At 39.8% G+C, this 16,307-nt stretch overlaps 1 protein-coding gene across 2 annotated transcripts in view; it reads left to right on the top strand.

Moving 5' to 3' along the window:
* osbpl5 (oxysterol binding protein-like 5) overlaps positions 1 to 16,307 on the top strand; it is a 96,169-nt gene that overhangs the window by 62,963 nt on the left and 16,899 nt on the right. For both annotated transcript variants that reach the window (XM_066701111.1, XM_066701112.1), the window contains 7 exons: positions 1,603 to 1,759; positions 3,222 to 3,295; positions 8,184 to 8,264; positions 11,590 to 11,691; positions 12,463 to 12,666; positions 14,746 to 14,830; positions 15,679 to 15,844. In XM_066701111.1, coding sequence (XP_066557208.1) covers positions 1,603 to 1,759; positions 3,222 to 3,295; positions 8,184 to 8,264; positions 11,590 to 11,691; positions 12,463 to 12,666; positions 14,746 to 14,830; positions 15,679 to 15,844 — 869 coding nt within the window. The remainder of the gene's footprint in view (positions 1 to 1,602; positions 1,760 to 3,221; positions 3,296 to 8,183; positions 8,265 to 11,589; positions 11,692 to 12,462; positions 12,667 to 14,745; positions 14,831 to 15,678; positions 15,845 to 16,307) is intronic.

A 16,307-nucleotide genomic window follows, 5' to 3' on the forward strand; every position in this document is an offset into this window, starting at 1 on the left:
CAGGAAACAATTATTACTTTTTTTTTCCTTCTTAATTTTCCAGAGGAACAAATTAGACCCCCGTGGCACATTAATTCGATCCATTTCAGGTTTTGCAATCTGCTGGCTCTTGTATAAACAGTGACAACTGCTGCTGAATATTTCAGTTATCCCATATGAAGAGAATTGTATTATACTGCCTTGTATTGTGCTAGTGCATGAACTGGCACATCCATTCGGTGACTAATTTTAGCTCATATTTGTACTGAAGCTTTGAATGCTCGAGACCGAGTGCAAGAAGAGGTGGGCAGTAGTTGCTAATGAATTGTCAGTTAAGACGATGACATCTGAGGTGTGAGGAGAGGCAGTGGGAGTGAAGGGTTTCTTTGGAAGAATCCTTGATTGATCCAGGAAGTCTCTGCTTTGAATGGCCCTTCTCCCCAATCCCACATGGAATTATGGGATTGATGCTCTTTTTTCAGTGCCACAAAAGAGGTGATGTAACTAAGATCCTTTGTGTACAATGGGATATAATTAGTCAGCAGAGTGCAAAGTAAATGAAAACAGAAACATTGCTTCTAAATGGGCTTAACAAAATACCCGTAGGACTTCAAGGAAACCCACCTTGGTTCTATATATTTGTTTAGCTACTTTGATTCTATAGGGTTGAATCAGTAACACGGGTTTACTAATACAACGTATGTATACTGCACTCACTGTACATATGAATTGAAACAATCAATCTCCATCAAGCCCTCTGAAGTTTTTAATTATCACCCCAGGGTTTTTCTGAATGCAATTAATTTCTTTCTTTCTACTAATCAAGTTGGTTTAATATTATCTGAATAAAATCTGAAGTGGTATAATATCACCCCCCTCATGTCTACATTTTTAAACAGTTTAGAACTGTTAGTGGGCATGCAAAATAATTTCTTTGGAAATCAAAATTTTACATTTTCTACTCTTATTGTAGAAATCTCTCTTTGGCTTTTGTGCCAATCCACAATGGAACTGGTAATGTGTTTTATAGTGCTTTTCAATGCCGCAAATTAATGTTGTTGTAGAAAATGTGCATCTTACTTCACATCGGTGCTTTCCATTTCCTCAGTCCCTCTTCCATCTCTAGTATCCTTGTGCTTTCCCTATGTGCCGTGTTCCTCTCTGATTACTGATTGTGTGTAATTTTTGATGTGACTCCCCTGGTTTTCAAAAGTGTACAGATCCCATGTGCCCTGGGGACAGCTTTTTGGCATAGTTGATTTGTTGCTTGTTTGAACAACGCAATCAAGCACAATTCAACATCAGTTGCCAAAGCTTGAGTAACTAAAGAAAGACATATCTCCAGTACAATTCATAGCATTACGTTAATATATGTTCGATTTTACACTCCTTTTCTAAAAGATGAAAAACAAACACCTTATGAAGCATTTTATCTCAGTTTTTTGACATGCTGGCAGATTTATGCGACACTTCCCCATATCATTTGTGTTTCAATTTCCGTCTAAGAGAAAAAACTAATCAACTAAGAGCACCAGTAAAAGCATTACCAATATGGCCCACAGTTTTGTATTTGCATGTATCCCACAATGCCACCCTAATGACAGCCTGTCTCTCCCTCTCCAGAAGACCAACACAGCCCATAGGATGAAGGAAGAGAACTTGTTTCGGCGACGGTTTTCTCTGTGTCCCACAGCGACCACCCCGCAGAAGATTGATCCCCGCAAGCTGACCAGGAACCTCTCTTTTGGAGGAGACAACGACATCTACCCCCTCAGTCCAGGTAGCCAATCAGGGAGTGACACAATTCCTCAAGGGCTATAATACGTCAATGTTTCTAGGTCTTCTTGAGCCATTAACACCTTTAGAACTGGGAAACATTACATTGTTTCAGTCAAGCCAATAATAGTTCAGAAAGCAGCTGGAAAGAAACCCCTGCTGTACTTGACTGGAGCAAGATAGGGAAAGCCACATGAAAACCTCTTCCTGCATTATCCAATGAGTGTGTTGATGCAGTTGTTCTCATTTTACGTCATTGTTGACTATTTCATACCATATGTGGTAAGACAAGATGTTTCTGTCCTCAGATAGAAACTCCATCAAACTGCATCCATTCCTCAAGTGCCAGTGGATCTGAACTCAAAGATGTAATCTCTACTGCAACATTATTAAAGATTTGAGAAAACAGTAACCTCCAGTGTTTATCAGCTGCTGCCATACGGTTCACACCTACACGTTGTGGAATATAACTAAAAACTCCACACACCGGCGTACATAAATACATCCCGAAATTACCTCTGAATCCACTACATAATAGTCACCTGAACTATCACATCAGATTCCTCATATAGAAGATACTTTAAGGTATACTCACTAACCATGTAACACCTGTGGTATCAATATCACCCTTTCACTTCCCTATCTATGCCAGATCCAGGTCAGTCCGATGCACAAGACACTGCTTTGGTAGTCTGGTCCAAGACAGCAATCAGCAAGACCTAGAAGAGAATTGAAAATACAGTCGATGTTAACTTCTCCTTCTCTCTGCCATATGCCAGGAAATGCTGTAGCCTCAAACAGTGCAAATTGACCCTGGCAGGGTATCAAACAACAGAGAATAAATCTTATTTCAGCTATATCTCTGCCTCAGGGAGGGCACTAGACATTCATCACCAGTTTCTTTTACACCTATACTCTGACAGGAGGCTCAGATTGGACATCTAATTGCAAAGAGTTGGAAAACCTTTTCCCAAGTGCATATCTTAAGCTCACTTCCTTGCCAGGCTTGTGCAGAAACAAAAAACAAAAATAAGAAAGAATAATAATAATAATAATAATAATAATAATAATAATAATAATAATAATGAAACCACTGACTAAAGAGCTTGGTCCTTCCCTGAAAGAACAACAGAGCAATCAGCACTCAGATATAACAGTGTTTTCTGGATTGCTCATTCACACTTAAAGGTTCAAAGCGCTGTTTTTTCCCCTCAAATCAGTGATAATTTCCAAGATTACTAGATCTTCGGAAACTGGTAACTAATTGCTTTGAGGACCAGAAACAAAAACATCTTTGATAGAACTGAAAGGCCACTGCTTCATTTGATGGCTTGAACTTAATTTTATTTGTTCAGGCTGTAGGCCATTTCTTTATTTTCTTATTCCTCTGTTTAAAAAACTAAGTTCCCACCCACTCATTTATTCCTTGCCTTCGCTAAAGATATTTGTCTCTGGGTTTGTGGCAGGTAATGATATTGAGAGGAACGGCCTCCCTGTACTGAGAGATGACGTCAGCCCAACGCAGTCACCCAACAGTATGGTAAGTCAAAAGCCCTCCTCCTCTTTAATCGTTAATGTCTATTCCAAGTATTCCAAACATTGCCTGTTTGGTTTCCTGCTTTCTTTCTTCATTTACATTTGTGTTAAGAAACTTGAATTGTACTCAACACCATCAAGAATCATTGGTGCGTATTATTTTACAAATTGCATCAGAGGGTTACACCCACGTTATCTTTCCATTCCATCAGCTACACACAGTTTAAGATCTCAGTGAAAAGTTTATTGTGTGATTTCAAGAGGGACCCATTTTCTGTGGTGAATAAACAGTTGGACATCGTGCGGCAGTGTCTGAGTGGACTGTACATGGACTTGGGCATGTAACAATTCAGTAGTTAGACAGGATTGAAATGTATTTTTATTGGTGATCTGATTACTTTTTTGGTCTACTAGGACACCATTGAAAGTGTGCTTGTCATTGGGGATATCCTGCTATTAAATTAATTCATTCAATCAAAAATACACTATTTTATTAACCCCTCAAAAACATAATTTGAAGTAATAATAATAGTGTCGTTACTATAGAGGTTCAACTGTCATGTAGCATGTGCCTGCTTTGAATTATGCGGTGTTCTTCGTGGCACTTCCAAACCCATGTGTGAATTGCAAGCTCACCTGAGTGAAGTTATCTCCTTCAGGCCAGCAGGGAACCTGTATGATGGAGCAATAGGCTCTGTTGTCTCCCCTGATTTGAATTGCTAAAATATTTCTATTCATTTGTATTGCAGAATATATTTTAAATATTGCTGTTATCCAAATAAAATTAGATATTTGCATACATTGTCATACATATGAAATGAGTGTGTGTATGTGCCTTATAGGCCTTTGATAATCAGCTGCTAGATGAAAACTTATATCTGTCTATCTGTCTTTCTGTCTGTCTGTCTATACCTTTACATCTACGGCTCTGGAAAAAAAATAAGAGACCACTCCAAGTTCAGAAATCAATGTTATTTTTTTCCAGAGCTGTATATGTCCTTTGTTATTACACTGTAAAGAGCTGTTTTGAAGTGTATAGCAGTCCTTTTCTTTCCCACTTCAAACTAAGATGCACATAACATACCTAATGCCTGTTTCCAAGCTTTTAAAACACTGCTGTTAATGCATTAGATAGATATTGATGTGCTCTTGCAGATCAATATCTAATCTGTTTCTGTCTTCCCAGAGTGTTGTTCCATAACTACCCTTGATGCTGAAAGCTGACAGCTAAGCAGGGGCAGTTCTGTTACATGGCTAATGCAAATAGTGACCAATAGATATGTTAGATGAGAAATTTGGGAGGCTAGCAAACATGAATATGTTATGGGGTTTTAACAGATTCTGAACACAAACAAGAATAGAAAATCATGTTCTCAGTACAACTTATTTATTATAGCTTCTTATTTTTTGTATACACATAACTTCTAGTTATCATATGCAACTGCTTCAGTATAATGATTTGGTTGTGAGTTGTCTCTAAAGTGTGGTTTTATTTTTCGCCGGGGCTTGCTATAGAATTGTTAATCACTCCAGTGTATTGTATATAGAGTGCTGTTGATTTGGCTTTGTGCATCATGTACCCCTGATACAGGGTCTGCATGGGCCCTCTATTTATATCTCTAATGCTGAGGCACTTGAAAACATTTGACAATCCCACTTTTGTTGTAGGTGTTGTTCACATGTAAGGGCCCTGTATGAGGATTATCAGTGTAATTCAAATGTGTAAACTGGCACCAGTGCTAATTTTCCACAGAATGCAAGACTCCATGACAAGAAAAGAAAAAGAACGCATGAACAAGTCAGTGCTGTAAACACTTAAAGGCCCTGATAAGATGCCAGTTGACAGAAGATATTGAAGGAGGACAGCCATAACAGTGTGTGCGTGTTAGCATCTGATGTGTCTGTTTGTGTCTGTTTTCTCTCTGTGTATCTGTTTGTGTCTGTGTGTGTGTGTGTCTATTTATGTGTGTGTGTGTGTGTGTGTGTCTGTGTGTGTATGGGTGTGTCTGCATGTGTGTGTATCTGCCTTTGTTTCTGTGTATGCCTGTGTGTGTCAGTGTATGTCTGTGTGTGTGTGAGGAATGAGCAATTTTCCTAGACCTGTCACAGACAAGCGAAGGGGAAATTGAATGGGAGTACAGGCAGCGTTCTTATTGAGATACAGTGTGAGGGAGCACTGGCCAGGGTTAGCACAAGCAATCTCAACCTCATGCATGCTGCCAGTCACTAATCAATGCAAGCTATCAGTTAACACTTGTTGGGACAGGAGATAAGCTCAGGAAGTCGATGCGAGTCTGCTTTTTGCAGTCACCCCCTGCCACAGTATCATCAAGGGAAATCGAGAAAAACAACTGAGTGTTTTCATGGCTGTTCTTCCAAATTAGTCTTCTGGGGTGCAAGTGAGAGACAGCCTGTTCAAAATGTCTTGGCTTTATTTTGTATCTAAGTCTCTAATGGGCACAATTATGCAGGTTGTTTAAAGGCACAATCCACATCTAAAAACATACAAACATTTCTTCACAGTCCAGTATGTTCAGTCAAAAACTCATTCCAGTTTATTTTGCAGCACCAGATTCAGGCATTGAATTCTCCTGAGAAACTCCTGAGAAATCAGTCAGTCTTGACTGTGAGTAAAAGAAACAGAAGTTAAAATTCAGCTCTGAAAAAAATTGAGACCACTCCATGTTCAGAAATCAGTGTTAAGTGGTCTCTTAATTTTTATCCAGAGCTGTATGTATGCTTGGAATAACAAGAAGTGACAGGCGAAAATTTGATCAGAGAACAAAACAAAAGAATGTGACTTCATGAAGAGTGAAAATATTACAATGGCAAAGGGCAGGACACATTGCAAGGAGAACAGAAGGTATGCAAAAAGACAATGAAATCAGAAGCCTTGCTGGCTTGACCTGGGAAAGTGTTCATCAAAACAAGTGTAACCATCATCAAAAAGCAGTACAATGCACTGCTGGGGGAATGTGCATGCAGGTCTGTCGATGATCATATCATATATGAGTAAACCGTTTTCATGGTGCATTCCAAAATCAAGGAGCCATGGCTGTGATTAATTCAACAAGTGCATCAGCCCTCCATGTGCATTGACCCCAATGCACCAGGCCAATCAATATTATTGTGCTGTGTGTCCATGTCCATTGATTAATCACAAATACAGATTTCCATATCTACTCCTCTGCCCCTGGACTAAATGCTCTTTGCAGCCCATCCACATTCACACCAGTCAGGGAAATGTCAAACTCAATAACCAGCAGAGAGCAGGATCACCAACCAGTGATGTCACGGAGAGGAGAGCTTTTTCTTCATAGGCTACTAGACTGAGCTCAGCAGTGACCTTCAACATTCGAGATATTGGCACTGTCCAATCGAAGCAATATTATTTATCAATGCTATGTTCCATGGTGATTGATATCTATGAAGTGGCCAACTTAAATATTATCTCTGCCTTGTCATTAAATAGATCACTGATAAATAAGTCGAGTTGTATTGATTTTGGTGAATCGGCGAGAAAACACATCTCATCTGAAGAGTGCCAAATACTAGTGTCTGGGACTGCAGTGTGGAGTATTGATTCTTGTTTATTATTGTAAATGACAATGATAAATTACAGAAGGATGTCTTGCCGGTATCCTCCCGTGAACACAGCAGCTGCGTACACAGAAGGTTGCCTGGGATGTGTGAGCGATGTGAAGGTTATGGTCTGTGCGTTTGGCTTCTGTGTTTGGCAGATGACTGTTCTGAGCCCCACTTAATGCCAGTAAGGTGTCTTGCATACCAATTAGGAGAACTGAAAGTCAGTGGGCTGCATCCCGCCCTTTCCTGAACACAGTCTGATCTGAGCTTCCTTCTCCTGCAGAATTGTTATCTCCTTTCTGGAGCACAAGCTTTGGCCTAGCCTGCTCCAGAGAAAGAGCATTCACTTTACCTACAGCGGGAAGCACTGTGGATTTTCCTGGGTCAATTCAATTAACCCTGGCTGGAATATCCCCTAGTTTATCACAGTTGTGATTAACTGTTTGCAACTCTCAGTAAAGGATACAGATGTCAAAATCTCTTGTCTTTTCCTCCCACACACTCTCTCCCTCCATCTTTCACGTTTGTCTGTTGTCTCCCTCCCTCTCTTTGCATCCCTCTTCTCTCTGTCTATCTCTGTTGAGGCTAGAGCATCAGTGAACTTGTGAAGGATGAGTGCAAGTTGTGCTGTGAGGAATGTAGAGACAATATTATTTTAATGTGATTTTTTTTCACACAGTTTGCTCCTAAATCATCCTCACAGCACATTAACTTGCGAACGTTTAAAACCATGTGGTAAAAATGTCTAGGAATTTCAGAAATCCTTTCATCAGTTCAGATCAGTTTCACAATGCAGTTTCAACCAGTCTGACTAATATATCCCATTTATCTTATCCCCATGGGCATATTAGTGTTATTTTCAGTTTAGCCTTTTATTGTGTATTTGTATGTTCCAAAAGATTGACCAAAACAGAAAGAGACTGTGTCAAAATAAGTCTGCATGGAAGATATGTTTTGACATGCATGGTAGTACAAATTGGAGTTAATTGAGAATGTTTTAACTGCAGTTGGACAAACGGTAAATCCGCATTATATAAATAAACATGATATGCAGTAAACAAGCGGTAAAACAAATAGCCTGGCCTGGCAACTCTTGAGCTGCAGTAAGAGAATCTGTATAAACATTTAACAAGGCCCAGTGAGATATCAATTCAGTGATGTAACTGACAAGTGATATGGAAAGTTTTTAAGTTTTACTTACTTATTCGCCACAATGGGAAATGTCTCCATTGCTTGCCGCCTGCTTTTAAAAGTCAAAATTTCGACTGATCCTAAATCCGCTCTGTTGTGTTTCTTCTTCTCACAAGTCGGAGTCGAAGCTCTTCAATGGCCATGACAAGGAGTGCGTCTCTCCCACTGAGAAGATGGCCAAGAAAGAGTCTCTGAAGGTACGTGCTGCTGTGGAGATTGGGCTGGGGGTGGGGGAGGGTAGCACTGCCACTGAACAGCTGGGGAACACAATCACAGTAATGAATGAATCACAATTTTGAGCGTGATAATGGTCATTTTAGACAAGCAGAATATTTCGCAACAAACGGTTTAAAGACTGTTGTGTTCTAAGGCAAACCTTTCTGATGTAGAATTTAAAGAGCAGTCTTCATGGATTTGAGACTTGACAGTCTGACTAAAATTAAATCAACCTAAATGTCAGTCCATTGGGGGATCCTTATTATTGGTGGTGGTTCATTCGTTTATTTGTCCCGGTGTTGGTGATGTTTTGCAGTATGCAAAGAGTGTTAAATGAGCTGTCGTTCTTGGATTTGTGTTCTTTGTTACGTGTTGTCATTCCCTGAAGAGGTCTGTATTTAGCAGTTCTTTTGTTAACATATTCTGCAGCTGTGATAATTAGTATCTAATATGTACACTGTCAGACAGGGCAATATTTGAAATGTTCGACCATGATTTATCACCTGCAGGAAGTCAAAACATTTTTTGAACTTCTGCTGGTGGGATGATTTCACAAAGGCAGATAAGTGGGCTCCTATTTTTCAGCTCTTATCTGTTGAATGAAATTTGTTTATTTTTTCTTGCTCTTTGTATCCCTAGCTAACACCAGTGTCGTCACTTCTATAGTTGATTTGTTGTGACTGATTACAAAAAAGAATGTATTTGACAATGGCGCCACCTTGTGATTCCCATTGGAAATAAAAATATAATTTGAAGACCTCACCATTATTGTCATGGTTTGCAGTAAATGTCATATACAGAACAGGGATACATATCATACATTTTCAAACTGATCAAACATGTTGTATATTGTATATTATCTACCAAATCTAGTAAATGCATTCCTAGCTAGTAAGGGCTCAGAGTTTGTTTTTAGTTCAATGCTTTTCTGTTTTTTTTCTCCAGCGCTAACTGGTCTTATTTATTTCACAAAAAATGCTGAGTTTGCCACTTTCGTGAAAACAAGAAAATTGAATAAAATGTATTTACCAATTACAATCAGTTCCATTCAGCAGCATCTTTTCAGTTCATCACTGTTAATACTCTGAACTGCATTGTTTATGTAGAGACTGGTAATTATTTATTTTCAAAGCAGTAGCTCATTTAATATAACATAATTGAACTTTAACCTGTGGACTAAGTGCACAGGTTGTTTAATTTATGTACAATGCGGTAAAGAGAAAAAACAAAAATCAAATCCCTCCTGAACGTTAGGGTGAAGGTTAATCGTCACTTTCAGCTACGCAAAACATTTTCAATAGCAGCCGTGCTCATGCATTTGATCCATTAAGATATAGATGGGTAGGTATTCTCTTGGGCCACACATCTTGGTTACAGGAAAGCAGAACACAGCCCTGGGTCTGATAGATTCTTATTGCCGCAAGTGCTATTTGCAGGAGCTAATGTTTTAAGAACATAAGAAAGTTTACAAACGAGAGGAGGCCATTCGACCCATCGTGCTCGTTTGGTGTCCATTAATAACTGAGTGATCCAAGGATCCTATCCAGTCTATTGTTCACAAACTTTCAGCTTCTACCACATCGCTGGGGAGTTTGTTCTAGATTGTGACAACTCTCTGTGTGAAGAAGTGTCTCCTATTTTCTGTCTTGAATGCCTTGAAGCCCAATTTCCATTTGTGTCCCCGGGTGCGTGTGTCCCTGCTGATCTGGAAAAGCTACTCTGGTTTGATGTGGTTTGTCGACGCCTTTCATGATTTTGAAGACTTGAATCAAGTCCCCATGTAGACTCCTCTGTTCCAGGGTGAAAAGGTTCAGTTCCTCAGTCTCTCAGTAGGACATTCCCTTCAGACCTGGAATAAGTCTGGTTGCTCTCCTCTGAACTGCCTCTAGAGCAGTGATATCTTTCTTGAAGTGTGGAGCCCAGAACTGTCCACAGTATCCAGATGAGATCTAACTAGTGCATTGTAGTCTGAACATCACTGCCCTTGTTCTCAATTCTACACTTTTGACAATATACCCGAACATCCTGTTTGCCTTTTTTATTGCTTCCCCACATTGTTTGGATGGAGAAAGTGAGGAGTCCACGTAGACTCCTAGGTCTTTCTCATGCGTTACTTCATCTAGTTCTATTCCTCCCATAGTGTAATTATAGTGGACATTTTTGTTACCTGCATGTAATGCCTTTCACTTGTCCACATTGAATTTCCTCTGCCATGACATTTGCCGTCTTCCAGTCAGTTGGCACATCCCGACACAACTGAGAAGCACATTGAATCCCACAGAGAAAAGATCATTCAGTAGGAGTCGGGAAGCACAACTCCACAGAGCGGTGCAGTGTCTTTGGTTAGATACCCACAATGGAGGTGCGGTGCTTAATGATTATTTGCCCACAGTACTAATATTTAACTTGGTAGGTATTGCATGTTTATTTCTGTTAAGCAAATTCCTTAATCAGAGCTGCACATTAAAGAGTAGTGATTAGTTACATTCAAAAGAAACGAGAGGAATGAAGTAGGTAGATAATTGATATTTACATTTTTTTTTATTTTTTTTTAAAGACTAAGTTTAAACTTGGTCATCATTTGGGATGCTGTAAAGCCAGGGATCCCCAGCCCCCAGCAGGACAGCTGACCGTGTTCCACCAATCAGTACAGAACGGGTCATTTCAAACCAATTGAAATGGTTGGCACATCCCCTGTTCTAAGTGTCATTTGGAATATTTGAGTTAGCGGCCTATAAATAATTTCCCTCATTTCTTTAAGTACTGTTGGAAAGATCCCATCTGGCCCAGGTAATTTGTTTGTTTTTAATTCTGCTAGTCCCTTTTCCCTTCAGCACGTGCAATTCTGTCAGTCAGTGTACACACTCCTACCTATTCAAGCACCAGGGAGAGTCAGACACTATTCTGCACGCTTCAAGAGAGACCCTCAGTACAGTATGTTCTGCCAGTGTGAGGATAGAATAGAGTCAATGCCTTCTGTTTGCTCTGGTGGACACCAAAACCCAGTACACTTTCCCAGTTGTCTAAGAAGGTGTGTGATTGTCTGTTTTCTATTTGCTCAACTGTATTCATGACACATTGACTGCCATGCAAAGTGTAGGTGTTTTTTTAATAATAAGAAACACAATGTGTGGTCAGCTTTATGAAGGTCACAGTGGCAGATGAAAATTAACTACTTTAATCTAGGGAATTGCTGGAGAAGACGTTTGATGATTTTTTCATCTGGTAAAGGGAGCCTGTTCGTACAGTCATCTCTAGACAAGGAACTGTGTGAACACTGCTTTCATCACTCTGTTTCTTCCAAAGGTCCAGAAGAAAAACTACAGACAGGAGAAGAAGAGGGCAGCAAAGGAGCTGTTCAGTGCCCTGAAGGACCCCAGTGTCGTCATCATGGCCAACTGGCTGAAGGTATGTTTGCATTCTGCAACAGCAAGCAATCATGACATTTTCACTCCAGTCGATTCCATTGCCAATCTTTTTACAAGTAATGAGTAATTATCAATGTGGCATGAAGCAGCCCAATTATATTAATTAAGGGCCTATGCAATGAATGAAAAACGAATTAGATAGAAGCTGCCAAGGAAAAGAGTGGAATTATCAGGATAACCTAGACAAACGCCAGGCCCAGACTAATGACCCAGACTGCTTTTGATGCAGCACAATAGTCCTAATAAATAAAGTATCTAAAACTTTAATCATGGAATCCAAGTCTCCTTTTCAGACTGTTTCCTGCCTCTGTAAAACAGGGTGTTCCTTAATTTTATACCACCAAGATTTCCAATAAAGCACGGCACATTGCACAATATCCTCAAAGAAGGTGTCTAGTTCCAATACAGTGACATTCTTTGACATGTGTTAAAGCCATAGTACACTGTGAACTGACAGTTATACTAAACACGGAAATGCACTTAAGATTTGAACAGCCTTTGGAGTGATTTGCAGCCCTTCAATAATAAATTATATGGTTAGTTGTAGTCTAGTTAGATATATTTTTCTTTTTTATGTCAATTTTTTTTCTTTTCTTTTTGAGAAGTGCTAGACAGTAAATCATGTTAAATTCATTCATTGCTCATTAAAATATATTTAAGTGATAAAGTCCTCTTTTGAGCTTTTAGTTTGCAATAAAAACAAAACACAGTTTAGCGCCAATGTAAGCATGTTCCTGGGCTTGTTCTCTAGATCCGTGGCACTCTTAAGAGTTGGACCAAGCTGTGGTGTGTGCTAAAGCCTGGGGTTCTCCTCATATACAAGACCCCCAAGGTAGACCACTGGGTGGGCACCATTCTCCTCAATGCCTGCAAGATCATCGAGAGGCCTTCCAAAAAGGATGGCTTCTGCTTCAAACTCTACCACCCTCTGGACAAGTCCATCTGGGCCATGAAGGTAAGGATGTAGTACAGGAGCTGCTGAGGAGTAGGATGTTTGAGTCAAGAGTCTGGAAGCAGAAATGCACAGCTGTTGATCTTTTACTCTGCCCCCCTCCCACCGAGAATCAGGTGCATGTCTTTTCATCAGGCACTTTTCATCACGGGGTACAGTTCATCGCCAGCGTAAATTCATTAGTAATTTGCATATCCTCCATATATTTGCATATTGGTCGATAATGTGAATATTCAGTTACAAACTACACAGGCGCACTGTCTCTTTTCAATTAGGTCGAATATTCTCGAATGAGCCGCGATTCCAAAAAAGGCTTTCGTCAAATCCTACAGTGACGGCGGTGGTAGACTGTTTTTCAGATATTTAATTTCACCCAAGCTTAGTGCTAATGTTTTTCAACACTTTAATTTCTCCCCTTTTTATCGATGAACGCATCACTCAGTTTACACGGGTGCGGCGAAGTCGCGCAGGCTTTCTGCATTAATGCGTATTATTGGGAGGAATACTAATGAACCAGCAACACCAGGTGAATATTTGTTTCTGGTCACTCAATGTAAGTTTTTTTTACTGTTGTTGTACATTTTAACTTTGTAATCTTATTTTGTAAGTATTTATTAGGGGGAGGAGAGTGTGTAACAAAGTGTATACATATTTTATTAATAGAAATTTGAAATACATATTTTACTTTATACAACGTGAAGCGCTTTACAATTGCACTGTGTACATCAATGCAGAAAACGCGCTTTTCAGCAGGGCTGTTTGTGTTGCATTTAGCCAGTGTCTTCACAACATGAAGTCCTGTCCCTGCCCGACACCAATACACAACACTGAATTCAAAAGCAAAGAGCGATCAGAGGACAGGCTGACGAGCCCCCTGCGATTCTTCAGCTGCTCATCACCATGTGCGCGTATACATACACAAGGAAACAAAAGAATACAATGATCTTTTCGCAATAAACTGTAAATTGGTGTATAAATCGGTATGCACATATCTTAGCAGACGTATACAATTATAGAACATAAATAACCTGTTTTAAAAATAGCAGAAAAGTGAAATATATATATATATATTAAAAAAACGTATGCAACAGCGCTTACACTACGGTGCTTTACTAATTCCCAGTAATTATCATTCATGATCAAACGGGTGACTGATCAAAGCATTGATCCAGAGACCTGGGTTTGCAACGAGATCAAGATTGAATTCCACAAGAAAGTTAGAAACTATTATTATTATTATTATTATTATTATTATTATTATTATTATTATTATTATTATTAATAATAATAATAATAATAATAATATATGAATGATGTGTAGAAAAGCACGTGTTTCAGGAATCAACACTATTATAACTCTTTCACCATGTTACAAAGAGGAGGCCACTCGGCCCATCATGCTCGTTTGGTGTCCATTAATAACTAAGTGATCCAAGGATATTATCCAGTCTATTTTTAAATGTTCCCAAATTTTCATTGTCAGCCACATCGCTGGGGAGTTTGTTCCAGATTGTGACGACTCTGTGTGAAGAAGTGTCTCCTGTTTTCCGTCTTGAATGCCTTGAAGCCCAATTTCCATTTGTGTCCCCGGGTCCGTGTGTCCCTGCTGATCTGGAAAAGCTACTCTGGTTTGATGTGGTCGATGCCCTTCATGATTTTGAAGACTTGAATCAAGTCCCCACGTAGTCTCCTCTGTTCCAGGGTGAAAAGGTTCAGGTTCCTCAGTCTCTCAGTAGGAAATTCCCTTCAGACCTGGAATAAGTCTGGTTGCTCTCCTCTGAACTGCCTCTAGAGCAGCGATATCTTTCTTGAAGTGTGGAGCCCAGAACTGTCCACAGTATCCAGATGAGCTCTAACTAGTGCATTGTACAGTCTGAACATTACTGCCCTTGTTCTCAATCCTACACTTTTGACAATATACTCTAACATCCTGTTTGCCTTTTTTATTGCTTCCCCACACAATAATAATTTGGCTATGGAGGCAAAGATGAGCCCAAGTCCTGATCTCATGCCAGGTTGACACAGTAGTGACGTGGTCGTGTTTTCTTCAGTAGTGGTACTGATTGCTGGATTTTGTTGCAGGGTCCTAAAGGAGAAAACGTGGGCTCCATTACGCAGCCCCTACCCAGCAGCTACCTGATCTTCCGAGCCGCTTCCGAGTCTGACGGTGAGCTTAGTGGTGTATCTCTCCAGACCTGCTAGCCAATCCAGAGAAATATATTTAAAATATATTGTACTATGTAATCCATATATTTATGTGATTTATATATTTATTTCATAGGTTGCAAATACATGGTGAGGTTATTTTTGGCAATATTGTCAGAGTATGAATGCATTACAGACTAAAATATATTTTAAATCATCCAGAATATTTTACATTAACAAAAAAGTGCAAACGTTGGAATTATGTTTAAAATGTAAGTATACAACTTCACTACCATATATTAAATATTTATGTTTGTTCTTTATTTAATGTATATGATTGATATCTTTATTTTCACTAGAGGGACATTAGTATTTAGTTAGTTCTTTAATATGTAAATGGAAAACATGCACTTCCCAAGGTCAGGATTAACAGTTCAGTGTGGAGAGAGCAATGGAAATGTTCATTGGAGCTTTTAATAATTCAATAACTGGCTGGTTGAGCGACATTGCTGTCTTGATTGCTAATAGCTCATAGACCTTCAGATCTCGTCTTTTGGTCTAAATTACCAAGCTCACTTTTGAAAAACCTTAGAAAAAAACACATTCTTGTGCTCTTTCATTGATCAGGAATCACACACAGAATGACCTGTGCTGGGTGTGCAGTGTGTGCTGGTATTGATATCTTAAATATATACTAGCTTTTCCCTTAACTAGTGTGTTGACTTTGGTGTGTCAAGGGATGTTGTGAAACACCCTTGCAGGCACAGGTTATCTCATAAGGAGATAACTAAAGGGGAACCTCAGTTAGGAGGTTTGACACCCTTGGCCCCCGTCCCTCACTCGGCGCCTGTGTCGTGCTGTCTGGTGCAGGCCGCTGCTGGATGGACGCACTGGAGCTGGCCCTGAGCTGCTCAAGCCTCTACAAGCTCTCTACCTGCAAGGCCGGCCGTGACGGGGACCTCAGCTGCTCTTCCGAGTCTTCCCACATCCTCAACCTGCTGCAGTCTTCCACCCTCTCGGAGCACGAGCTCTTCCAGTAAGTGAAGCCCTACATGGGCCTGATGGGCACATGGGGACACAGGCAGGCGGACAGACAGCCTGCAAGTTGTTGGGGCATAGCTCTGGTTCAGAGTGGATATGGCTTCATGGAGTCCAATGTGGTTGCATATCAAGAACACTGACCTTCAGTTTCCTGTTGAAAAACACGGTCTTTAGCTACCACTGATGAAAATATTGCAAAGTTAAGTCTTTATTCGTTGACGCTATTGTTAACCTCACAATAAAAGTCATTAGCTGCTGTTGCTTTTTTACTCATTTTTCCTCGGGGCTTTTGTGAGTGGGAGTCCAACAGATTCATTGTTCTGACAATACCTGTTTTCATATTTGTGATATACTGCAGATTGTTAACACTAAGCAACTCTGCCAAGAGTGCTTGAGGCAATAAGCAGATGTTTTTCAAAAGTCAGATTATGAATTATGAATTGAAAAAAGGGAATTTC

This window comes from Amia ocellicauda, chromosome 4 (genome assembly GCF_036373705.1).
Source record: "Amia ocellicauda isolate fAmiCal2 chromosome 4, fAmiCal2.hap1, whole genome shotgun sequence".
In the NCBI taxonomy this organism is placed as follows: domain Eukaryota; kingdom Metazoa; phylum Chordata; class Actinopteri; order Amiiformes; family Amiidae; genus Amia; species Amia ocellicauda.